The 27339-nt window shown below is 40.4% G+C and overlaps 1 protein-coding gene across 2 annotated transcripts in view; it reads right to left on the reverse strand.

The window, feature by feature from the left end:
• Positions 1 to 27339, reverse strand: part of CDH18 (cadherin 18) — a 973183-nt gene that overhangs the window by 45306 nt on the left and 900538 nt on the right. For both annotated transcript variants that reach the window (XM_075062696.1, XM_075062695.1), the window contains one exon: positions 23034 to 23170. In XM_075062696.1, coding sequence (XP_074918797.1) covers positions 23034 to 23170 — 137 coding nt within the window. The remainder of the gene's footprint in view (positions 1 to 23033; positions 23171 to 27339) is intronic.

The raw sequence follows: 27339 nt of genomic DNA on the forward strand, positions 1-27339 counted from the left end.
TTGTTTCCTCAACTTGTAAATGTTTCTTTTTGCTGGAAGGATTTTACCTCTGTTTGCTGTAACTTTGAACCTAAGGCTGGGGGGGGCCCCTTTGGTCTATAGAAATCTGATTACCCTGTAAAGCATTTTCCATCCTGATTTTACAGAGATAGCTTTTAATTAAAGAAAGAAAAGGTAAAAATTATCTTTTTAAGAACCTGATTGAGTTTTCCTTGTTTTAAGATCCAAGGGGTTTGGATCTGTGTTCACCAGGGAATTGGTGAAGTCCCTCAAGGCAACCCAGGGAGGAGATGAAGTTTTGGAGGAACAGAGAGTGCCCCAGACACTGGAATTCTGGGTGGTGGCAGTGTACCAGAGTTAAACTAGTAACTAGGCTTAGAAGTGTCCATGCAGGTCCCCACATCTGTACCCTAAAGTTCAGAGTGGGGAAAGAACCCTTGACAGGAACGTCCCTGGATATATTATTTTGATCCACCCACCACACTAACAGTGCTATGATCAAAAGGCATACAGACCAACTTGTCTAAGGCTATCTGTTCAGATAATAGACTGATTTTAGCCACACTTGGTGAATGCACAGGCAAAGCCTGTCATGTTGGGTCATGCATGAGGCTATGATGCCTAGTAACCTTAGAGACGTCAAGACTGTGGTGGTGAGATGTGACTTGAGAGACATAGTATGGTCTGAAATCTCTCCTGAGGGGGAAAAGCAGCTGAATTAGTACAATTGAGTGGGGGCCCAATAAATTCTATTTTCTATGTTGGGACTAATGCCAATTTTGCTTTGTTCAGCATAAGTCCCAGACAGTCAAAGAGGTTAAGAATGTACTTGATGTAGTGGAGAACCTGGTGTTTGGATGTGCCTTGAACCACATAATTATCCAGGTAATTTACATATTCCCTTACTCCTCAGAATATCCCAGTTCCACAGTGCTTAGGACCCATCTGTCTGTTATTATAGATTTACAAGCACTGAAGAAATGGGAAAATCTGTCCCCATATGGGGGGAGATGGAAGGAAGATTACTGTTGTCCTTGAGAAAGAAGTCAAATGGACTTCTTCCCTACAGCTGAGTAAAGGCAAGCTGATTCTGTTGACTTGGCATTAGAGGACTTCTTGCTTTGCAATTTAAGCTTCCTCTTTGAGAAATGAGGTTACCTTAATGGATAGAAAGGTTGCCTGTAATATTGCTGTTGATATAGATGCTGTTGTTGAGGTCTGCATTGGTGCCTCTTGGTGGCTGGGATATAGACCTCTAGTGAATGAGAAGTAGCTCAACAGTCTTTAAAAGAATGTAAAGTCTCATTAGCTCTGTCTGAAAACAACCACCAACCACCAAACAGACTGTCTTCTATAGTTTGTTGCATGTTTGTTGCTATACCCAATTTCTGTAATCAGGAAGCTTTTCTCATTGTTATTACAGATGCTATCACCACAGAAGAGGCATCAGCTGCAGCAAATGCAGATTGGAGAGCCATCTTGGCCACTTTGTAACTTTCTGGCAGGAAATACTTCACTTCCTCCTGGTAATTTATCACTAAACCTGGACAGTGCATACCAGTTTACACAGTCACATGTAGCTCACAGTGCTTGCTGATTTGATATATGCATCTGGAGAAAGGAGAGGAAATATTTTTTTCTCCTAAATAAATCTTGTGCCCTACTTTGTGTGGGTTGATTTAAATCTCCCAAACATGATCTTTCATCGGCAGGCATCACTACTAAAAATTCAGGGCAGAATGGGAAAATGAGACCTAAGACTTTCCCATCGCTGACACAGCATGTCCTGGTGTCAAAAGTGGGTACTGGAGAAGGCACCCTGCCCTCAATATGCTTCTTAGCTGGTACTGACAGTCTCTGCATCAGAGCTGAAGAGACAGAGTCAGTACAGCAGGAGATGTCAAAAATGCATGGACTTATGCTGTACAGGATGGTTTGGAACAGAGAGGCAAAGCAAATTCTTTTGCTGCCTCATAGACCTGTGGGGTTGTCAGTATTAATGATGTCAGCACTGAAACAGCATGCACTGGTTCTGAACTCAACAGCCATCTTGTAGATAATACACTGAGTCAACAGAACAGTACTGATATCCATCCACCAGATTGTATCAGAGTTGACAGGTAGGTACCAATATCATTCCACTGCAGTACCAGACAAAACATCCTTCCTACAGATGGTACCAGAGTTGATGACCTGGTACCCATATCCTGCTGCTGCAGTACCAGGAAGATGTATACATGGCCCAGCTCTATCATGGGTACCTGAAGAGCCCAGTGACGTTTTGAGCTCTCTTCAAGGAAGACAAGCTTAAGTGTCCACTTCTGGGGAGGCTCTAAAGAAGATTGCCCCCTCTTCCTCTGTGGAGAAGAATGCAAGTCCAGGGGTCTGCCAGACAACTTACAGACTTCATGTAAATGGAAGGTGCGATATCTCAGGGTTTGAACCCAGGCTGGAGAGTCCCAGGTCAGCTGCCACTTCCTGGTCTCCACCCGCTAGGTACTAAAGTGGGTGGGCTGAGAAGCTACTAGGGCTACAGCCCCAGCCAAGGGACCACCCATGGGCGCTCTGATTGGAGGATCACTCAACTCCACCGATTGGCCCAACTATGCTATTTAAGCCAAGAGCAGGAACAGGAAGTCTGTCAGAGCCACCCAGTGTTTTTTCTATTGTGGATGCATTGGATTGTGCTTGTGCCTGCCCCCTGCACTCAACCCAGTTCCTGACTCCTACTCTGCTCCTGCCTCCCACTTCACCACCTCCTGTTCCCACCGGGCTCCTGCTTGATCCTTGCCTCTCCTCCTGTCCTTATATCTTGCCTTCCATCTTCAGTAACTCTGACCCGGCCCCCAACTTCTGACCCTTGGCTCTGGTATTTAGCATCTGATTTCGACTATGACCCTGAATTTTGATTCTTGGTTCTGACTCTGGCTTGGCCCCTGGTTCTGGTAACTGGCAATTGACTCTGGTGCTGACCCTTGGCTTCATTCCCCAACCTGGACGCCTGTTACGCCCACTAGTCCTGACTCCCACTCTGATTATTACGCCAAACAGTCTATATGCTGGTTCATAACAGCAGGACACTCATGTGAAGGCCCCAGGGCTGAGGCAGGCCTCACCTGCTCCATAGGTGGTTTTTGAGGTGTGGGTCTCTATAAAGCTGCATTCTTTTCTAAAAAGTGTGGTAGATACTGCACCTTTCAATGTGCTCCTTAATGGAGTCAAAAAGGAAGAATGTATGAGGGTGATGATTCAGGATAGACACTTACATGACAGGAAGTGCTCAAAGTCTAATGAGCGCTTCATGCCACCAGTGCATAGCACTAAAATATTAAAAACAAAATTTAAAGTAAAAAATAAAATAAAAACCTAAACAACAGTTACCAACTGCTAACTATTTATAGATAAGTTAGAAGGCTAAGCTGGCTAACTATAGAAGAAAAGAACTTGAGGTAAATTGTACATCTAGTTCTGACTCAGGCCACAGGTGATGAAAATGAATTGAGAGGGGTCAGGGCACTGCTGTCCTTATATAGGCCCAGGAGAGGCCACTAGGATGTGCAGGTCACATCCCACCCCAACGAGCAGTGGCTCTGGCATGCTGGGCACACACACACACATCTGGTGAAATATATGTGTGCAATTACTCGAAGATGTCTATATAAGATGCCACGAGGATTTCTCATTGTTTTCACACACTACTGTTATGGAGCTGGAGAAGGTCTGACCTTCCTCCTTTTGTTCCTGCATTGTCCACTGTGTCATCATAAAATCTCTAACTACATGCAATATTGATATACCACAAATAATGGAGACTATGGAAGGAATGTCCCCAGGTGCTAAACTTCAGCAACCTCTGCACCAAGTACAAGGCACAATTATTTGATTCTGCCTTTTCTAACACAAATAAATAGCAACATGTATATTACAGAAAAAATAGAAATATCCACCCTACCAAACCCCAGATCAAAACAAAACAAATTCATCCAACAAAACAAGACATTCCATTGCATACACTTCTCCCTATAAGGAAAGAATGAGAGCACATGGGTCAGATGCTAGTCAAACTGCTCAATGCATTAGTGGAAGGTACTCAGATATTATAGTTATGAGCATGGTATAAGAACCTATATTGAATCTATATAAATAGATTCATAACAGCCCACTGTAAACTGCATCATCTCTCCACTACGGAATATTAAAGGCCGGTAGAAGGTGCAACTATGGACATTTTTTGTATCACATTAAGGCAAGGGATGAGGCATTGAACTTGTCACCTGCACCAGATAAGATGACTCAATTGGGAATATTTGAGAATGGAAGACTAGTGAAAAAAGTGCAGGTTCAGAACAGGAAAGATACCAACTAGTCATTTCTGAACAGCTGGAAGAAAGGACAAGCTAACTATCTGGTCACTAGTTGCAGAAGGGACTTGGAATACCAGTAGGCTTACTCACAGAAGATAATTCAAAGTAAGGTGGTGGGAAAATCAGACCTTGGGAAAAGAGTTTAAGGTACAAGAGAAGCTCAAAGTTGGCCCTCCCCAGTAGGCACATCATGAAGTTTCCTAGGACAGTACAAATGAAAGGACAGCACATTCCTTTTACGCCAGACAGTTGGGCAAATACAGTTAAAAGTTTCCTTCTGTTTACCTGCTCCCTCCCTCTTGGTGCAGAGTTGTGACAGTCCAAGAGCATGCATCTCACTAGTGGGAAGTATGGGAGGTGCATTCTGCCAGCAGCTGAGCTGGAGCTGATCCATGGCTAAGAGGAGACTGATCCCTACTCTTGCACCCAGCAGGTTCATGCAGATGGGTTGAGGGGGCTATGAACTGAAAGGGGCAAAAACTAACACAAGGAGGCAGACAGATTGAGGGTCAGAGGAGGACAAGGAATGATTGTAGGAGGAATGGACTGGGAAGAAGGTGACAATCTATTTCTGGATGAGTGAATAAAGCAGCAAAAATACATTTGGGAATAACCCCATTAATTTGGGGGAGAAAGAAACTGAAGACGTCAGATGAGACACGACCAGAGAGAGCTTGGGATGACAAAGAAAAATGATGACTCCCAATCAGAGAACACTATTGCTCCTCTAAAGATGAGAGAAATACACTGGTAGGGGAAGGAAAGAAAAAAGCAAGTGAGACACAACATAGAGCAGAGAGCACTAGATAGTAACATTGTATTGCCTGTGAAGGTATAAGAGATTCCATTCTTATGAGATCAGAAGCCTGCAACTGGCTGCCTGGCTAATTAGCCCCACCCACTGCAGCTAGGGTAAAGAGCTGGCACTTAATTAGCTGAAGAAAGCAATAGAATATGGAGGGAAGGGTCAGCAATACTCTCCAGAAAGCGGAGAGGTCAGTGGCTTTGAGTTCAATGGACTGCTGCTAGAAAAATTGTATTACTAAGGCTCTGAGGTAAGAGCCAGAGAAAATTGGGGAAGGGACTATTCAGCCTGCACAGACTTTGAGGGAAGAGACTGTGAGGTTTTTTTATTTGTTTTAAAAGGTTTTTTTATTTGTTTTAAATAATAGCAGTAATAATTTAAAAAAACACTAATCCAGCTGAAAATTGCTTCTCTGGATTTTGTGAGAGAGCATCAGAGAAAATTACCCTAGAGAGTGAGTTGGCTCAGCAAGAGCAAAACCTGGTTTGTAAAATGATGTTGCTATAAGACAGGCCCCACTACTTTACCCTGCCCCTTTGCTGACTGTTTGCAGAATCCAGAGGCTTACAGGTAAGTTTCCTGTTTGGAGCAGGAATTGGTGATGCTGAGGCACACATTTTGGTGTAGTTGGTTCTTTCACAAAATGTATACAAGCCATGTTTGCTTGAACAGGAGTGGTAACAAACTGCAGAACAGGCAACTTTCTTTTTGCAGAACCTTCTCATCAGACACTGCTACCCTGTCTCCAGAGCAACAATCTTGCACTTCTGTTACTTTTCAGGGGGTCCTTGCTCCAGTTCAACTCCTTAACACACTTTGTGCCCCTTGCATTTTTCACCTAGGAAACCCATAATCAAAAGCTGCTCATGGACAAAACATAATGTGAAAAGGTGAGTTAGTGCCTTTACCCTTTCTTTGTGCAACTGCTCTGTAATGAAGTTCAGAAACATCTTAAAGGCTTAGACAAAGAAACATTCTTAAATGCACAGGATATCCTTAACAACACTTTGGGTTCAGTTATTGCATGACATCTTTGACATCTGGTATAACTAAGACCAGGATTTGGACTGCTGAATTCAGTGATAGTTTTCCATGAGAAGATTGAATAAAGACTTTAAGATTTTGGTCTGAAATAATATTCTAGCAGAATGTAGAAATTCAGAAAAACTTGAAGCACCTTGTACATTAATCCACACCATTTTGAGTAAAAAAATATCATGAAGCTTATGACATATAATTAATACTCAAGTTAATCTATAAGAACGGTCATTCTAGGTTGCAGACCCATGTTCCATATAGCCCTAAATTCTGTCTTCCTAGAGGGGTCAGTGCCAGATGCTTCAGAGGGAATAAACAGAACAGAGTTATTTATTGAGCCATCCATTCCCTGTTGTCTAGTCTCAGCTTCTGGCAGTCAGATGATTAGGGACATCCAGAGAATGGGGTTGTGTCCTTGACCATGTTGGCTAATAGCCATCGATGGACCTATCCTCTATAAATGTATCTAACTCCTTTTTTAACCCAGTTATAACTTTGGCCTTCACAACATCCACTGGCAATGAGTTCCACAAGCTATGCATTGTGTGAAGAAATACTTCCTTTTCTTTGTTTTAAACCTGCTGCCTATTAATTTCATTATATAAAAGGGTAAATAACACTTCCTTATTGGCTTTCTCCACACAATACATGATTTTACAGACATCCATCACATCCCCCCTCAGGCTTCCCTTTTACAAGCTGAACAGAGCCAGTCTTCTGAATCTTACCTCAGACAGAAGATGTTCAATAACCCTAATCATTTTTGTTGCCCTTTTCTGTATCGTTTCCAATTCTCACATATATTTTTGGATAGGGTTACCAGAACTGCACTCAGTATGCAAAGGGTGGGCTTGGAGTTATATAGTGCCAATTTGATATTTTCACTCTTATTATCTATCACTTTCTTAGTGATTCCCAACATTCTGTTAACTTCTTTGATGGTCGCTACACATTGAGCAGATGTTTTCAGAGAACTATCCACAATGACTCCAAGATCTCTTTCTTGAGTGGTAACAGCTAATTTAGACCCCATAATTTTGTCTATATAAGTTTATATTGTTTTCCAATGTGCATTACTTTGCATTTATCAACATTGAATTTCATCTGCCATTTTGTTGCTCTGTAACCAGTTTTGTGAGATCCCTTTGTAATTCTTCGCAGTCTGCTTTGGACTTAACTTTTTTGAGTAATTTCGTATAATTTCCAATCTTTGACACCTCACTTTTTACCCTTCTTTTCAGATCATTTATGAATATGTTGAACAGCACTGGTCCCAGTACAGATCCTTGGGAGACCCCATTATTTACCTTTCTGTATTGTGAAAACTTGACAATTTATTCCTGCCATTTGTTTCCTATGTTTCAATCAGTTACGGATTCATGAGAAGACCTCCCCTCTTATCCCATGACTGCCTACTTTACTTTGGCCTGTCAAAGGCTTTCTGAAAGTCCAAGGACAGTAGATCCACTGGATCACCCTTGTCCACATGTTTGTTGACATTCTCAGAGAACTCTAATTGATTGATGAGGTATGATTTCCTTTTACAAAAGCCATGTTGACTCTTCCTCAATATATTGTGTTTATCTATCAACCTGATAATTCTGTTCTTTACTATAGTTTCTGCCAATTTGCCTGGTACTGAAATTAGGCTTGCTGGTCTGTAATTGCTAGGATCACCTCTGAAGCCTTTTTTTTTTTTTCTCTTAAATTGATGTTACATTAGCTATCCTCCAGTCATCTGATGCAGAGATAGATTTAAGAAATAGGATATATACCACATGTAGTAATTCTGCAATTTCATATTTGAGTTTCTTCAGCACTCTTGGATGAATACCATCTGGTCCTGGTGACTTACTATTGTTTAATTTATCAGTTTGTTCCAAAACCTGCTCTACCGACACTTCAATCTGGAACACTTCCTGAATTTGAGACCTCATAAGGATGGCTCAGGTATGGGAATCATCATAATGATTAATTATTTATCTCAAACACTGTACCAACAACTAAGGAAAACTGCCTGTTTTTTACTTTGTTTTAGGAAAATCTGAGGGAAGGTGAATTCTACTAAGTTAAGCCAAATAACTATTTTAGCATTTCACAGAGTAGGGGGAAGCATTTCTGTTACTTCTGTACCACATGTGAACAAAAACAGCAATAAATAGTTATGGCATCTTAGAAAACAAAATAAATATTTAGAAAAAGGAATAAACTGTAGACACAGAACTGTAAACAGTGAGAGAATATATGACACATGACTGTATGTGGTCATATTCAGATTTTGCTGGTATTTATTCAGGATGGCTCATGTTTGTAAAGCCATGACTGAATTATGCAGATTATTACAAATGAGTGCCAGTGTAACATGTTATCATATATTTTGTTTAATGCCACATTTTGAAGACATCACGTTAGATTTTTCTCAAAGAGTTTTAACTAGATTCCCTGCTTCCCCTGCAGTAAAGTTTCATTATTTGTCAAAACCCCAAAACCTTTCTGCTGAAAAGAAATGTTCCTGCAAAGAAAACTGAAATGAAATATTTCATGTTGGATTGGACCTACCCGAATCAAAATATTTCAGTTTGTCAAGCTGAACTGAAATGTTTTGGGTTTTGTTTTGTTTGGGGGGGGGGGAAGGGGGATTTTGACAAATGGTGTCCACCTGGGTGCTATGGTGATTCAGAAGCTGCGGTGCATCATGAGGAATAAAGTCCAGTCAGAGAGCATGTCCTACAAAGAAAAATGGGGACATAAGGCACCTGAACTACAACTCCCATGTGCACTGCAGTTGCTTAGGAGGACTGGGTTTCATGTCAAATCAAGCTAAAATGAAACATTTTGATTTGAGAATGTTAAAATATTTCATTTTTATCAAAAATATATTAAAAGGCGCTTTGACATTTCCAAATTCAAATTTTTGGCTTTGGGCTGAAAACCAAAAACATTTCTCTTTTAGTGTACTTGGTTTTGGACAAAAGTTGAAATTTTTCCCAGAAAGCAGACACTTTTTGTGAAAAATTAGTCAACCTCCCAAATTTTTCATTAAAAAAAAAACAGTTTTGACAGAAAATTTTAACCATCCTAGTTTTCCCATTTTTTTATGCACTATTTTTAGGATCACTGCACCTCAAGAGTGAGGTTGAATTGGTTATCATACTATGCAGGGACAATACAACCAATGTTTTTTAAAACCTTCCCGAATGATCTAAAATACTTTTCACGCACAAGAGAGACAAGGTGGGTGAAGTAAGCTTGTGTGTCTTACCAGCAGAAATTGGTCCAATAAAAATTATTATCTTACCTGCTTTGTCTCCTTAATATCCTGGAGCGACATGGGTACAACTATGTTTCGTGCACAACGTATTCATTCTGCACAGACAGCATTGTCCCACTCAGTGAATAAAGGAGACAGAAGCTCTGATGTAGGCCAGTCTGTGATGCTAATCATAAAAGGTAAATGTTTTAAGGTGCTGGTAATTACCTTATCCTTCACTCAGGGAGAATACCCTCCTGAAGTCAAGAGACTATGCAACCTCAAGTTCATTTCAAACTCAAACTGAGCTGGGAAAATCAATTAGCAGATAGCACCAGAAATAGCTTCTTCCATTGCAGAAAACAAGACGACCCTGACCATTACTTTTGAATATAGATCTTGACACATTATTTTTAATTATTATTGTTACTACTACTGCAGTGGAGAAGAAACATTTAGCACATTCAGGCTGGACTACGGCAACTCTATCTTGAGGTAAGCAACAAGCCACAGCTTGTTGACACCATGGACACTCACCACCTAGGTGGGACAAACCAAAGGGAAAGTCAGGGCACCACATTCTTTACTGGATCCATGGCCAGTAATGTAGCCATTTTAAGATTCTGGTACTGATTAACAAAGCCCAGTATGGGATAATGCCCACAATATCTGAAAGGTTGCCTTTCTTGCAAGAACTCACCTTGGTAACTACAATCACTAGGAACATTTAACTTATTAGATCCCAGAAGGAGCAGAAGATTGAACCTTGTCAAATGCAGACCTAAGACTCTGGAACACCTTTCCAAGGGGTCTCAGGAAGTTCCCTACCTCACCATCTTCATATGATAATGTAAGAATCTCTTCTTTGTCATACCATTCCCCCCAAAGAACCCAAAGAGAAAAAAAATCTATCATATCTAGAAGTTAAAAGACAATAACTAAACCCAAGATTAGGGAGTAGAATGAACAGAGGTCTTGGAATTAGAAGAAAAAGAATAATGGACAACTGCCTTTTAAACAGTTCTCATTATGTTTTTATAATTTTGTACAATGTTTCCATACTACAGTGAGAGGTATGTTAGAAATGCTTGAAAACAAATTGATAGACTTTCTACAAATAAACATGTCATGATTCTTAGGGTCCAAAGTCTATCTGCCTACCTAGGATGGATATGGATGCTATATAATTGAAAACCTGGGAATCCCAGTTCATCAATGGGGTAAAGTAGGCGTTTCTAGCTCTTGCTGTTAAAAAGATATCAGACCTTCAATTTTTCATTATTTCATTGACTAAAATATAGTCAGTCTTGGATCTCAGACCCAGTAATTCTAAAATTCTACTCTTTCAAGATCCAGATTTAGGGATAAAAGAGGAAATATTTTATAGTAGGTTCTATTTCTTTGAAAAATTAAGCAACTGCCTGGAATATTAAAAGCCACAGTGAAAATGGATTAGTAGGCAGAATACAGGTGAGGCCAAAGATGAAAAGAAGAATGCAGTTTATATTGTGATGCAACAGTTTATTTTATAGTTTTGCAGTTTATAATAGAATTTATTTTCTAGATATGACCACGTGCGTTATAAATATATGTGACCAAATTCTATTGGAGTCAATGGGATTATTTGGCTCATTGTGGCTGCAATATATATTGCCTTTGAGGAAAAATTAAACAAAAATCATGATAAAAAAATTTCCAGGAGCAACAAAATAGTACAACCAGCACCATACTTACTGGAATTGAATAGGAAATCATCCAGAACCCTCTGCCAAATACACAGTGTTATGAGATTAACATGGTATAACAATTATGTGAATGAATGCATTTTATATAATTTTTTATTCTAGTTACAATCCTGTAGTGAACAAAAAGTTGAATTCATCTGTTTAATAATTGTCTGATACCAGACATTAAAATTGACTGTTAACTCATGATTATGGGAAAATGTGAAGTGAGAAAATAAAATGGCCTAATATAGTACTATTCTCATTCTATTCTCAGTTCCATTTTACAAAGAATGAGTGAATGGAAACCAAATAGCTTATTCTAGTTTAATGGCAGCAGAAATATTAGTAGTCATGAGCAATCTCTTTTACCTCTCAGTAGTGTTCCCTCATTAATACGGTTTCTTGGTCAGAAAGGGGAAGTGGGAGTCAGGTCTTCTAGGTTGTATTCCTGACCATACCACTGACTATGTGATTCCTGGGCATGTCACTTCACCTTACCGTGCCTCAGCTTACACTGGAGGAGAGGTGTCAACATCACATAAAACCACCACAAATTGATTATCATTTGGAATGTAACTCCTTAAAACACATTTCTGTTTAAAAATAGTAGTTCTCTCAAAAGAGAACAGTTATCTTCAAAATGGTATGTATCAGTCTGCCTCACTGTGTGATTCTTCCCCATGCTGATCACCCACTGCACTCGCTGCATATACTGGTTTTCTTTGGCTCTGCTTAGGACCTTTTCCTGCAAACTGTGCCCATATGAAAGATCTTGCAGGATTTAAGGATGGGATTGTCAAAAGTGATCAGCACTGAACCAGTTCTGTTTTCACTGAAGTCAATGGCAATGCTGAAATTTCTTGACAATCACATCCATAAAATTCTATTTGGACACAACCATTCGCTCTTCTTTGTTCTAATAGCTCAAATGATCTTCCTAATAGTGTATTTCCTTGGAATTCACGACTGGCTGTACCTAAAGGTCCTTAGGGCTGCTACTCATTAAACAAGCACCTCTCAGATTGTCATCAATTCCCAAGAAATGTCTTGCACATGTATGGTGGTTGCTTAATTGTAATCCAGATTAATAGCCTCAAGACTATTTACATATGTCTTTAATAGGCAGTGTCTTTGATCTTTAAAATTAGGGATGTGAGTTTGAAAGAATCTCACTTGCTTTTGAAGGTAATTACATTAACAACAATTCTGGCACTATCAGTGCTAATTCATAAGAAAAAAGTTTACTTTTCCCCTTTATACACCAGAATCATATCACCCCATAGACTTATTGCCACCAGGCTGTACATACATACATTTCTTTATCTTTTTTTTCAAAGTTAAACAAGAGTGCTTGTGTGCATCTATCATTTCACTTTTAAGTGTATGTAAATGTACACACATTTTGGTCACTGTTACTGTAAACCAAGCCAGTATATCTCTTGATAGTGTTAATGCGTCTATTTTATATCCTCTGGACGTTTACCATTTTTTTGACCATTTTTGTTAAACCTTTCAGTTCCTCAAGCTTCATCCTTCTGTCTCATTTTGCAGAATCAGTAATAACATGGATTTAATCTCAATGCACATATATTTTTCTTAAAAGCAAAATAGTCATGTCTCCTTCCCCATCTCCCTCCCCAAACTACTGCAAAACCTGAGAACTACTGGCCAATTCTTTCCTTTGTTTGGAGCCCACTGACTTCAACTGGAAATATGTGTGGCACTTGAAAGAAAAAAAAATGGCTCCATTTTAGGCCAATGTCACATGTTATCTTCTCTTAGGCTACATGGTCTGCTTATAACATTGATCTGATAACTCTTGAACCTGTTTTAAACAATTTCATATATTTTAAATTTGTTCTCAAATTCTGTGTTTCTTAGTTGTCATTGTTATTTCCTTGTATTTCTTTATTTCTATTTCCACTATATTTGATCTTTGGAAAAAGCTTGTGTATAATTAAAAAGTCCATACTGATCTCTATAGCGTAGTTAACAATTACTGCCTGCGGTTTTGGTTATCCTCATCCTCTTTCTTTTGATTAGAATTTATTGCCCTGCCTCAGAGTGTCTTAGAAAAAGTGCTGCTCTGTTGGGGTTTTGTAGTGACTATTTCCCTGGGATCATTTCAATACTGCAGCATAAACCATGGCACATTTTATTAATATATCACTTTGTATGTATATATTTGTGCCTTTCCCTTTGAAGCTGGCATGAGAAATGGAGGAATGGGGCGGGGAGAAGAAGAAACAAACAACAAAATCAAATATCTTTGTTTTCCAGTATCTTGTTTTATCTTAGATCCTTGAGGACTTTTAAAATTATGTGGCTGCATAATAATGTTTCAAAGACTCTTATTTCCTATCTCACTGTGGGATCAAAACTCCATGTGCGCAGTATTGTTTCACATGGTCATATTTTACTCTCTTTTTCCAGAACTTCAGACATGCAGAGCTTAAGAAAGTCTGTGGGGACCTGACATTATCCCAGCAGATAGCTTTGCTATTTTCAAGTTATTTTATTTGTTTCAGTTCTCTGCATCCTCTGCTCTGCATGTTAGAATCTTCTTTGGAAAAAGATCTAGGAACCATAATAAATAAGTCTTTGTGGACACTGGAATTCAGGCTTGTTCTTGGAGTTTATCCTAATGGTTGCAAATTCTTCTTCCCCACTCTAATCCACTTCTTCCCCACTCTGGATATAAATTCAATGAGTTCACTTGATCGCTGCATAGGAATATAGGTACTACTATACTATATGAGGCCAGTGAGCTATCTAAACTAGGATTCTATATCCAACAGTGGCCAGTACCATCTCCTTTAGAGGAAAGAGTGAGAAATTCTGTAGAACGCAGTTATAACATAGTATGTTTGACAAAGAAACTTTCTTTCAAATCTTCAATACCTACAGGTTGGTTCATGCCTAAAGCATGAGGGTTTCTGTCTTTCCAAAATTCATGATTTTTGTTAACATTTACCATTATCACTCTGGATGATATTATTATCCTTTTAATGTCAAATCTTTTCCTTTTCAATGACTTCTTGTGGTAATGAATTCCACCGGCTGATTGTGAATTGTGTTTACTATGTGGCAGGTCTCAGAAATGTTTAGTTGCCAGTCTTACTGCTGAACCAGACTTCCTGACAAAATCCTTCTTGTTGGAGGGGAGAGAGAGAGAGAGAGCATGCCTGGAGCACTGGGCCTGTGCAAGACTTGAGGCCTGAACCATTGTCAGTAAAGTCAGGCCATGTATTAAAACAATTGCTTACAAGTTCCTGGTTCAATACTTGAACTTTGCAAGGAGTATTGCGAGTGTTGGTAAAACACAGGCACTCCTAAGAAACAACAGATACTGGGCATGTATGTGAACACATTCCAAAAGATTAACACAGGTTCATCCTGACCTAACACAGATAAAAGGGTTTGAAAGATGTGATGAATAGGGATGTTTTGCCTAAGTCATCTGGAGCAAGGTATAAGGGGAGGTGTCATAGCATTCCCTCTCAGATCTGAACCTTAGAGTTCAGAAAATGAGATACTAGCACATGAATCCTCTAAGCTTAATTACCAGCTTAGATCTGATAGCACTGCCACCACCCAAAAATATAGTGTTTTGGGGCACTCTTACCTCCCAACCTTCCCTGGGGACCCCAAGAACCCAAATCCCTTGGGTCCTTAAAACAAGGAGAAATAAACCATTCCCCTTCTTTCCCCCTCCAGACTTTCCCTCCCTGAGCTATCCTGAGAGCTACTGATCCAAACTCTTAAATCACAATACAGAGAAGCATGTCCCTTCCTTTCCACAAGAGGCAAACAGATTCAAGGAAAAGAGAGAGAGATTCTAACTTTCCCCTCCCCGTCTCTCCCCCACCGTCCTGGTGAGTTATCCATCCCCTGGGATAAACAAGGGAAACAAGAAAAAATCAGTAGGTTGTCTAAAAAGAAATTGTTTAATAAAAGAAAGGAAAAAGTAAAGAATTTCTCTGTACTTCAAGATGTAAATATTACAAGGTCCTATAGCTTACAGACACAGAGAGAAACTTCCCCCCGTACTAATACAAATCAAATATTCCAGCAACTACACATAAAAAGTTAACCAGCCAGATCCACAATTGCAAATAGAGTAAAAAAATCAAAAAGCCTAAACGCCTGTTTTTACTTACTATTTGAACAGAAACTTAGAGAGCCTGTAGCATGTCTGGTCTCTCTCAGACCCCACCCCCGAGAGAAGAACACACAACGGACAAAGAACACACACACAAAGCTTCCCTCCACCCAAACTTAAAAGTATCTTGTCTCCTGCTTGGTCTTCGTCAGGTGTTCCAGTTCCCTGCTTGTAACCCTTTACAGGTAGAGGAGACATTAACCTTAACAATCTGTTTATGACAGGAGTAACAAGCAGATGTCACGAAACATGTAAGGTGATATGCAAGTTGTTTGACTCAGTCTATAAATGTTGGGATGCCTCTCCTTAACCCTTTGTGTGGCCTAGGGACAGCAGAAACTTCACTGCTGATGCAGCACTTCTTTACCACTGGGTAGTCATGTGTTAGTTACCTGTAACCACAGAGCCAGAACGCTAGGACTGTCCTTCAGGGCAATAAACCCAGCTGAGTTAGAATCACGCCATGGTCTTTCTTTGTGAGTGGACATTGAGGCCTGTCTGAATAGCAGGCTGAATTTTCTGCTAGTGCTAATAGAGTGGAGCTCCGAGACAGAAGCACTGAGCAGCCATAACTACCTAGCAGCAGTAATAACATTCTTCAGCAACATTCTACAACACTTGCAATTTTTCTTGGCTGGGACCTCTGATGCAGCATGCCATTCTAATCCTCTAATGCCTCCATGTTATGCTTATTTTCCCCCACAGCTTTTACCCATATTACTGAACCAACAGGCTCCAAGGGATTTTTTTTAATCTTTCCCTTTGTAGTGTGTGTTGCTTTGCACATTCAAACTATAAGTTAACTTTAACTGGAATTGACTTCAGAGCTGGAACAAGCCTATTAGAAATGAATGCTTCAGTACTCTGCCCTCCCTGGCCCCATCCTTCTCTTAGAGTAGGCAAGAATCTTATTTGTTGTTTTCAACATTGCTGCATATTGAGCAATAATCTTAAATGAAGCATCTCTAGTGATTCCTGCAGTAGATCTTCTTCTTCAGAATGTATCAGTGTGTGTATATATATATAATATTATACTGATACCTGGTTTGTATCAGTTTTTATTGCCGGATGTATCACTGTGTGTGAATTATATATATGCATCTGAAGCATCTGCTTTAATATATAAAATCAAAAATCTCATTCATTAAAAAAAAAAAAAAATTCCCTCTCATCCCTATGGGTGGTATGTGTCTTCCTCAACCTCGGTCCTCTACCAGAGGCCTGGGAGTTTGAGGGTTCTACGCAGTATCTTAGCTGTTCCTAGCACTACATTCTTCTGGACAGAGAGCTCTGATGTTGTTCCTGGGATCTGTTGGAGCCACTCACCCAGCTTAGGAGTCACAGCCCCGAGTGCTCCTACACACTGGGACCACTTTGGCCTTCACTTTCCACATCCTCTCTAGTTCCTCTTTCAGGCCCTGGTACTTCTCCAGCTTCTCATATTCCTTCTTCGTGATGTTGCTGTCACTTGGCACTGCTATATCTATCACCACCGCTATCTTCTGGCTTGTCTATTACCACCATGTCTGGTTGATTGGCCAGTACCTGCCTGTCCATCTGGATCTGGAAGTCCCACAGAATCTTAGCCCTGCTATTCTCCACAACCTTCTGTGGAATCTCCCATCTGGTCTTGGAGGGTCTAGCCCATACGCTGTGCAGATGTCCTGTACACATGCCAGCCACTTGGTTGTGCCGTTCAGTGATGCTGTTCCTGCCTGCATCTTACATCCTGCCACTATGTGTTGGACTGTCTCTGAGGCCTCTCTGCACAGTCTGCACCTTGGGTCCTCTCTAGTGTGGTAGACCCCTGCTTCAATGGATCTGGTGCTCAGTGCCTGTTCCTGTGCTGCTATGATCAGTGCCTCAGTGCTGTCTTTTAGTCCAGCCCTTTCCAGCCACTGGTAGGATTTCCCAATGTCAGCCACTCAGCTATCTGTCAATGATACATCCCATGCAGGGTCTTGACTTGCCATGGCACTCTTCTGCTTGTCTTCCTCCCATGCTTGCTGCTGCTCAGGCATTCTCTCAGGCAGCTCATCTTTTGGGGGCCATCTTACTGATGTACTCCTGGATGTTCCGGTTTCCTCCAGACAGTGGCTTTGACGCTCACCAAGCCCCGCCCGCCTTCTTTCCGCTGGTTACAGTCTCTGGGTGTTGGACTTGGGGTGGAAACCTCCGTGCATTGTGAGGAGCTTTCCGGGTCTTCACATCGGCAGCCTCCATGTCCTCCTTTGGCCAGCTCACTATACCGGCAGGGTATACTGATGACCGGCAGGGCGTATCTGTTGATGGCGTGGATCTTGTTCTCCCACTGAGCTGGCTCTTCAGACCTGTCTTATCCTTTGGTGATACTTGGATGTTGCTGTTTCCTTGCCTCCTCATCGTGGTTTCATGTGACTGAGAGATGCCAAGTACTTGTAGCGGTCTGTATGTCTGCTATGTGCCCGCTGATAGTTCCACCCATCAGTCTTGACTACCTTCCCCTCTTCACTACCATCCGGCCACACTTCTCCAGTCCGAATGACATCCCGATATCCCACTGTAGATCCGCGTCAGGTGGATTAGCGAGTTGATGTCTCATTCATTCTTAGCATACAGCTTGATGTCATCCATGTAGAGGAGGTGGCTGATGGTAGTTCACTCCTGAACCTGTACCCGTACCAGTCCTTGTGATTATCTGGCTGAGGGGGTTTTAACCTATGCAGAACAGCAGCGGGGACAGTGCATCACCTTGGTATATGCCGCACTTGATGGCACTTGTGCAAGCTGCTTACGTTGACTTCCAGTGTTGTCTTCCATAGTCCCACTGAGTTTCTTGAGGAAGGTCTTAGTGTCCTGTTGACTTTATAGCGCCAGAACATTCACAGATCCACGTGTGCGGCACTGAGTCATAGGCTTTCGTGTAGTCAATCCAGGCTGTGCTCAGATTGGTCTGTCTAGACCTTGAGTCTTGGGTGACTGCTCTATCTATGAGCAAGTGGTGTTTTGGCCTCTGGTGTTGTTCCCAATGCCTTCTGAGCTGTGCTCATGTACTGGCCCATATGGTCCTGTAGCTTGGCGGCTATAAATGCCTGATAGGACTTTCCATGTTGTGGAGAGGCAGGCTTGGCTGGTAGTTGGCTGGTTCGTGTTCCTTGCAGGGGTTCTTCCATGATCAGCACTCTCCTTCTTGTGTTAGCCAGTTTGGGTGGGAGCCTGCTGCTAGCAGCTGGTTCATCTGTGCTGCTAGGTGTTCATGCACTGCTGTTTAGTTTCTTTAGCCAGTAGGTGTGGATCATGTCTGGTCCAGGTGCTGTCCAGCTCTTCATGTTCTTGACCTGCTGCTGGATGTCTTCTACTGTGATGGTGACTGGTTTCTGTTCTGGGAGATTGCTTGTGCTCTGTTCTCAGGTCCTGCAGCCACTTTGCACTGGTGTTATGAGTCTTCTCTTTTCTCCATATGTTCTCCATACTGTTCAGTTCTGCTGCTGCTGGCTCTGCTGTTATTGTGTTGTTGCACTGCAGTTGGGAGTACTCTTGGATGGTCTTTGGAAACAGGGCATTTACTTTTTTGGCCTCTGCTTCTTTAGTGTATCTCCTTAGCCTGGTAGGCCAGTTGCTTGAGCCCTTTGTTTAGCAGTCTCTAGGGCTTCAGATGGAGTCAGGCCCTTGTATTTTTTCAGTAGCCGAGTCTTGTCCTTAATCTCTACACCCTTCTGTAGTTCCACCATATTCATATATATATATGAATGAGAGATGTTTTGATATTTTTCCTCCAGTATGACTCCTCACATTTATCTAAGTTTAAATATTACTGCCCAATTTCCAATATGCTTAGATCCTTCAGGAGTTCATCTAAATTCTCCTTAATTTTTACCAGCTGTGATAGGATATACCACAATCTGATTTCACCACTTTTCTGCCATTTTATTCATTACATTATTACAAAGTATTCTGATCAAAACTGATCCCAACATCACCCCCTTAACTATTTTCCTTTCAGAGGAACAAATATTCACTGAGGCTCTGTTCCCTCTCACTAAATCAGCTTTTAATCTATGACAGCACATTGCCCACTCATTCTGTAGTTATTTATTTCCCTTAATAGTCTCTTGTCAGAGACCTTGTCTCAAGCCTTTAAAAAAGCCAAACAAATCATGTCAACTGGCTCTCCTCCATCACTATTTCATTTACTTTTTTCCAAGAATTCTAACAGTTACCGAGTCATGATTTACCCTCACTGAAGCCATGCTGTTTTAATCCTATCAATTTACACTTATCCAAGTATTACATTACTCTGTCTTTAATATACATTCTCAGTCAGTTTCCCCAGAACTGAGCTGAGGTTCATCACTCTGCAGTTCCTTCACTTAAGATGTAGTACTGCATTATAAACTTTCTTATTCCTTGACATCTGGAGAGTTCCTAGCAGGTGTTATTGCAGACTGTTTTGCACCAACCAATGCTGAAAAAGCCAAAGCAGCTACTTCAACTATGTTATTTTCTTGGCATATCCCACTTACTCTGACTGTGGCCCTCTTATACCTCATTTCTTATCCATCTTTGCAGTTAAATGTGTTAAAGAAAGGATGGCCCCATACCATCCACCACCTCCTGTATCTAGGGAGGTGGTGGAATCTCCTTTCTTAAAAGTTTTTAAGGTCACGCTTGACAAAGCCCTGGCTGGGATGATTTAGTTGGGAATTGGTCCTGCTTTGAGCAGGGGGTTGTACTAGATGACCTCCTGAGGTCCCTTCTAACCCTGATATTCTATGATTCTATGATACCTCTTGCAAGGACTCATGCTTCGTGCTCACTGGGGATGGAATTTTCAAAAGCACTCATCATTAGATTCACTGTGCTCCCACTGAGGTAAAACTTCAGTGGGAGTAGTTAGGCCAATGCTGAGACCCGAATCCCTTGATTTCAATGGGAGTTAGGTGCCTAAATACCTTAGTGGATCTGGGACTGAGTTCCTCTCAAAATTCCACCCAGAAAGTGCATGTAAGCACCTCCTAGAGGGCTCAGAAACAATAAACCTGAAAAGTAAGCAGAGTGTGAGTGCCAGTAGTATACAGATAACACCAAACTCTAAATCTCCTTCACATCAAATACAGACAGCATTGTGAGATAAGCTGCAGCATAAAGAGTAACTGGCTGAAACTAAACTTAGGCAAGACAGAAGTGATGTTGGTGGGGAGAGGAAAACATTTTGTTCACCTGGCCAAAACTACAATGTCACCAGAGGACCTGTGCCCTCTGACTGTCAAGGTAGGGCACACTTTCAGGGACTTTCTGCATTCTTCACTGTTCCTGGCTAAGCAATTATCATAAATTGCTTAAAGGTTATGATCATTCTTGTCATATTAGGATTTAGCCATGGTGGTTCTACCTATTTGTCAGCCCAAGGCTTATCTTCTGAAACGCATTGTTCATTTTAAAGTGAGTGCCATGGAAAAGTTGCAGATGGTGCAACATTTGGCAGTCTGTCTGAGTAACAAAGAGTGAGGAGAGCACTGATGCTCTGCATGCTGTATAGACTCCTTGTCCAATACTAGTTTCAATTTCCAGTTTCTCAGGGGATTTGGTACAGCGTGATAATCTTTATAAACTTGAAGACAATTCCAACTGGAGTACATTAAAATATTTAAATCTTAGAAACTAGTTATGGAAGAAGAGGACCCAAGAAAGGCTAATCAAAACCTAGTTTATCTGTCTGTCAATCTCCTCTTTTTACCAAAAGCTTCAAATCTTTCCAACTCCCCCATTTTAAGAATGAGAAGTAAACATGGAGGGAAAGCAATGCCCATTTCTCCCTGCAACACAGAGCACTGTGGATGTAGAATTCTAAGGAGATTGTCTTTAAAAAAGCATTTCATCACCATACATCTAATTTTCTTTAATTATAAATATTATCGTTATTACTATCCTGTGCACAATACCACTCTCTTGATTATGTGACATAAATAATGTATAGAAAAGCTTCATTTAACTTTAATGCTATTGAGATTTATTTCTGCGAAACAGTTACATTTGGAAAGCCTGGATAGCAACTATTACTTCTCATTTGCAGCTTCATATGGATGTCCCAATGCAGCTTTTAAATCTTAATTAAACCTCACTTTTACTATGCACCTGTTTATGATTAGGCCTAAATTATAGTTTAGTGCATGTTGCACTGTAATAAGACATTATGCAAAGAAACTGAAAAGCACACCAAAGTCTCAGTGGTTGTGTTTTTTTATGACTAACCACATAAAACTCAAGATTTTACTATTTACTATAGAAATTTACTTAGTTCAAAATAGGAACTGAATCCCAAAAGCAGGCATAATAAAAAAAATCAATTTGTTGTCCTCATAAAATTATATATATACTAATACTATAGCATATGCTAGTAGCATCTTCCATAAATCAAATTGCAAAACAGAGTCAATTTTAATCTGTAGCTGAAACAGATGAAAACAGAGGGGAAGCTCACTAGTGTTGGTGGCTATTGTCATTGGTCCACATTGTGTTGCATCATTTTGTGGCAATGATGAGATATATCAAGAAGAAAAGAAAAATTGCATCTGAAAATAGTTCATGTTCCCAAGCAAAATCATAATCACTGAAAGATTACATTTGTGGATTCAATTGTCAGTTTGTGTGGCCACATGCTTAGTATTCCTCTCTCCCTTTGTTTTGATGCCAGCATTTAGACTTTGGCAGGATGTAGGATCTGTGACAAAAATGAGTTCAGTCACTTTTAGCTATTTTCTTAATTAGAGGAGAATTTTAAAAAAGTGTAACATTTTTTTCCCCTCTACCAATACAATTTTTACAACTGTTTAAGTTAAATAGGACTACCGACAAAATTGGCTTTACAGATGCAAGAAAATACTCCCGTTTTATCAAGAAAATACTCTTATTTTAAGGTAACGAGTAGCCTTGTTTCCTCAGAGGAATTTGGTCTGGATTAGGCAGTTATGAGCACTTCACACAGAATGTTTGCTGTAGGAACAGGAAAAGAATCCAGATCCAAATCTTATCAACTAAACCACAGTGATCCTCAGACAATTTGCTTCAGCTTTCTGTGTCTTGGTCACAATGAGTAAAAATTTCAAAATTTCCTAACCTGTGTCCAACTTTCCAAAGTAAAAAACAGATTAATGAAACCTTAAGAAATATTTGGGGATTTAATTTCCTAGATGAAAACAATGGGGGAGAAGGGGGAGGGATCGTGGAGGGGAGCAGGTGGAGGGGGGATTCAATCTGTAGGGTCATTAGGTTAATTCTAGCTATAAAAAGGAATGGTTAAGTTTCTCAGATTAGGCAATATTCTTTAAAAAATATATACTGTTTATTTGTCAAGAAATATGAAAGCTGATATTCAACCCCCACAAAAAGGCTAAATTTCTCCCTGATATGAGAACAGTACATATAATGGAGTAGTGCCCGAGATAAATTGGTACCAATGTGCTTAATAGAGGAAAAAGTTGTACATTTACATAGATGAATAAATACATGTATTTTTATTTTTTCTGGAATTAGAGAAATAACATGTATACCTCAAATTCTCCTTTACCTCCAAATTAGTGGAAAAAGGCCTGCCTTTGAAGAGAACCTATAGACAATCAGGATAATATTCCTTAAAAACAATTATTAGTCTTGCATTCATATGATATGGAAGCTTTTCTGTTACATGTCTGCAAAATGTATTATTTACCTATCTCAGAAGCAGCAACTGTGATGTTGTACCAAGGTGTTTCCTCTCTGTCAAAGATCTTGGCAGTCTTAATGGTTCCAGTGTTAGCATCAATGATGAAATACCTATCTTCTTCTGTATTATGGTCAATGAAATATCTATGAAGGAATAAAAAAGCATAAATGCACAAATCTAATCCTTGTGGCATATATCATTGCACAGCTGAAGAAGGCTACAAAGGAACACAATATGGGCTAATTTGTAAGTTTTTAAAAATGATACAGATTTTTTAAAAGGTTAGGAGACATTATATATTATCAAAGGATCCAAAATAAAATTACATGTATTTCTTATTTCATCACGCAACTTGATTTTTTTCCCCAAAACAAAATTTATCCAGGAATTTACGATACACATTTGTCAGGAATTGATTTTTACATAGCAGGAAAAAAAAGTGTAATTCTGTTATTAATTATTTGTTGTGACTGCAGTCTCTGTTGCTTACTTATTTCCTGTACTGATAGTATAGCATGTCTCACTGATATAAATTTTGAAACATGATGATGTAAGATATTTTAGAACATTAAGGGTTGCTGGGATCAGAAATAGCTGATTCATGAAACTGCAAGTGACACTGGACTAGAAGCAGAATTAACCATGCTCAACTGCTTTAGTTTGTTGTCACATTGCTTAGCAGTGAAAGAGAGAACCTTGAAGTAGGGAAACCAAAAAAACAACAACAAAAACAGAGTGCGGGAACACAAAGGAAGAGATTGGCAAGCAATATTTGTCAATGTATAATTCATTCACAATTACATTTAATAAATATATCATTTGCAGACTTCAGTCAAGCTTTCTTTCTAACTCCAGGCTTGTTCATAATCTCTGATGAAAAATAAAGGAAGAAGATACTGAATATCTCTTATGTACTGTAAGTAGTTCTTCAGATAGTTCATGACAGTTGTGCTGTTGTTCTGTGATAGTTTTAATATATAGGAGTTATGTAGGTCAAAACAATGGTTTTGACATACCACATCGAAAATGAAAAAAATATTTTCATTATTATGACTTATGTGTCACTACAAACGTATTGTACATTGCAGGATAATACAATACATAGTCTCTATTCCAAGGAGTTTCTAATCTAAGAGTCAGGCTCCTGCAGACACTGACTACTGGACACAGTGCTTATGACCAAGAGCAGATCCACTGTTGACTATTCAAAGTAGTATGTACTACAGTTAGTTTTGTTTGAACATGAGCACTGTACCCTAGGATTAGATATAGTACAATGAGTACAGCTAGAGATGGATGTAAGTGAGACAAGGATTACAATGATAGGAACACGTGAATGCTTATGGATATTATGTTCAACTAATATCAAATGACTAGAAAAACTTACAAGGGTAACCAATATTACCATAGCTGAAAGACAGCAATTTCATGCTAATAAAACAGTCAAATATTTGTCTCCAAATCTGTAGCTTTTGTAGTACACATAGACTGAATTTTGATTCTTTTGTGAACTATATAATCCACATCAATTACATACATATATTCTATGGGAGGTTAAAGCACTGTGTTGAAATGAATAATTTCATTCTTCTTTTTATGTCACTTATGAAAACAATTTATTTCACTCACTGTTTCAATTCACTTACTATGATAGTAGAGAGAGAGAAAAAAAAGTTTTGAATCTACCCACAGTTTTGTTTCCTTTTTCTCTAGTTTTTTTTACATACTTTTAGGGATGTATTTAAAAAACATCTACTGGATGGCTAAATATTTTCATGGAAAAGGTAAGAGAAATTTTCTTTGGCATAAATAAAAGGAATACTGGACTGTTCTTTCATCATGCCTTATATCTTATACTGATAAAGTGCTTCCCTGTCTTCTAAGAGTCCAGAGTTCTCCTTAAAACCCACTTCTTGCATAAAGATTTCCAGTACTGATATTTTTATTGGTGTTTCCAACTTCCATCTGTTCCAATTGTTTCTTGTGTATTCTATCTAGAAACATCTTACAGGTAGTTACTGTAGCAGGGAGTCCGCCTGATTTCAACTGGACTGTGTGCAGAAGAAATGATGCATTCAGGACTGTTTGCTGTATCAGACCTTTTGATGGTAAACTCTTCACATGTATTTTATAAGGCCTGATCTACATTACGTGTTTAAACCGAATTTCACAGTGTTAAACTGATTTAACCCTGCACCCATCCACACAACAAAGCCCTTTATATCGATATAAAGGGCTCTTTAAACCAATTTCTGTACTCCTCCCAGACGAGGGGAGTAGCACTGAAATTGGTATTGCCATGTCAGATTAGGGTTAGTGTGGCCGCAATTCGACGGTATTGGCCTCCAGACGGTATCCCATAGTGTACCATTGTGACCGCTCTGGAAAGCAATCTGAACTCAGATGCACTGGCCACGTAGACAGGAAAGGCCCCGCGAACTTTTGAATTGCATTTCCTGTTTGCCCAGCATGGAGCTCTGATCAGCATGGATGGCTATGCAGTCCCAAATCCAAAAAGAGCTCCAGCGTGGACCATACAGGAGATACTGGATCTGATCGCTGTTTGGGGAGACAAATCTGTTCTATCTAAGCTCCGTTACAGAAGACAAAATGACAAGGCTTTTGAAAAAATCTCCAGGCTATGATAGACAGAGTCCACAGCAGGGATTCAGCACAGTGCTGTGTGACAAACGTAACGGAAAGCCAAAGAATCAAATGGACGCTCTTGGAGGGAGGGAGGGGGTACTGAGGACTCCAGCTATCCCACAGTCCCTGCAGTCTCCGAAAAGCATTTGCATTCTTGGCTGAGCTCCCAAAAAAACATTTCCCGGGTGTTTCAGGGTATACGTATTCAATTTACACCCTTCCCCCCACCCGAAAGAAAAGGGAAAAATCATTTTCTCGCCTTTTTCAATGTCACCCACTATGTCTAGCTGCATGCTGCTGGGGAACACCAGCATCCCCCTTCCTGGTGGCAGATGGTGCAAAATGACTGGTATCCATCATCGAAAGCTGGTGGCAGATCAGGCCTGTGCGAAAGTGCTCTCTGGTACTGGGCATTCCGATGCCGTAAAATCGCGTGATGATATAGTGCCCCGGTGGCTCATTCCCGGCGTCAAGTCCGAGACGGTACAGAGAGTCAATCGCTTGGTAACCATCCTCATCAAAATCATAGCAGCCTGGAGGTTGAGCGCCATCCAGCCCCCCTGAATCCCTTTCATGTCTAAAGAATATTCTGTACTCCTGGACTACATAGCAGCTGGAGGTTGCCTCCCCCTCATTCCTCATTTTATCTCACTAAAAAGTCAGTGTTTCTTATTCCTGCATTCTTTATTACTTCATCGCACAAATGGGGGGACACTGCCATGATAGCCCAGGAAGGTTGGGGGAGGAGGGAAGCAATGGGTGGGATTGTTGCAGGGGCACCCTCTAGAATGGCATGCAGCTCATCATTTCTGCGGGATCTCTGGGGCTCTGACCCAGAGCAGCTGTGCTCTATGGTTCTCTAGTACACTTGCCCCAGATTCTAGGCAGGACTGACTCTATTTTTAGACAAAACATAAAGAAGGGAATGACCCAGAGAGTCATTTCCATTTTTGTCCATGCGCCCCTGGCCGACCTCAGCGAGGCCAGCCAGGAGCACCTATGACAGCAGCAGAAGGTACAAAAAGATTGATAACCATCATCACCAATTTCCAAATGCAAACGGTGCAAAATGACTGATAACCATCATCTCATCCCCAATTTACAATGGCAGATGGTGCAATAGGGATGGTAAATGTCTCTGCTACCTTGCAAAGGCAAATGAATGCTGCTCTGTAGCACTGCAGTACCGCGTCTGTCAGCAGCATCCAGTACACATACGGTGACAGTGACAAAAGGCAAAACAGGCTCCATGGTTGCCATGCTATGGCGTCTGCCAGGGCAACCCCAGGGAAATAGGACGCAAAATGATTGTCTGCCATTGCTTTCACAGAGGAAAGATTGAGTGACGACATTTACCTAGAATCACTCGCGACACTGTTTTTGCCCCATCATGCATTGGGATCTCAACCCAGAATTCCAATGGGCAGGGGAGACTGAGGGAACTATGGGATAGCTACGGGATAGCTACCCACAGTGCAATGCTCTGGAAATCAACGCTAGCCTCAGTACATGGACGCACACCACTGAAATAATGTGCTTAGTGTGGCCGCGTGCACTCGACTTTAAGCAATCTATTTTAAAAAACCGGTTTCTGCAAAATCAGAATAATCCCGTAGTGTAGACATACCCTAAGACTTTTGTCTCCTATGTATGGTAAACCATTGTA

This window comes from Chelonoidis abingdonii, chromosome 2 (genome assembly GCF_003597395.2).
Source record: "Chelonoidis abingdonii isolate Lonesome George chromosome 2, CheloAbing_2.0, whole genome shotgun sequence".
NCBI lineage: Eukaryota > Metazoa > Chordata > Testudines > Testudinidae > Chelonoidis > Chelonoidis abingdonii.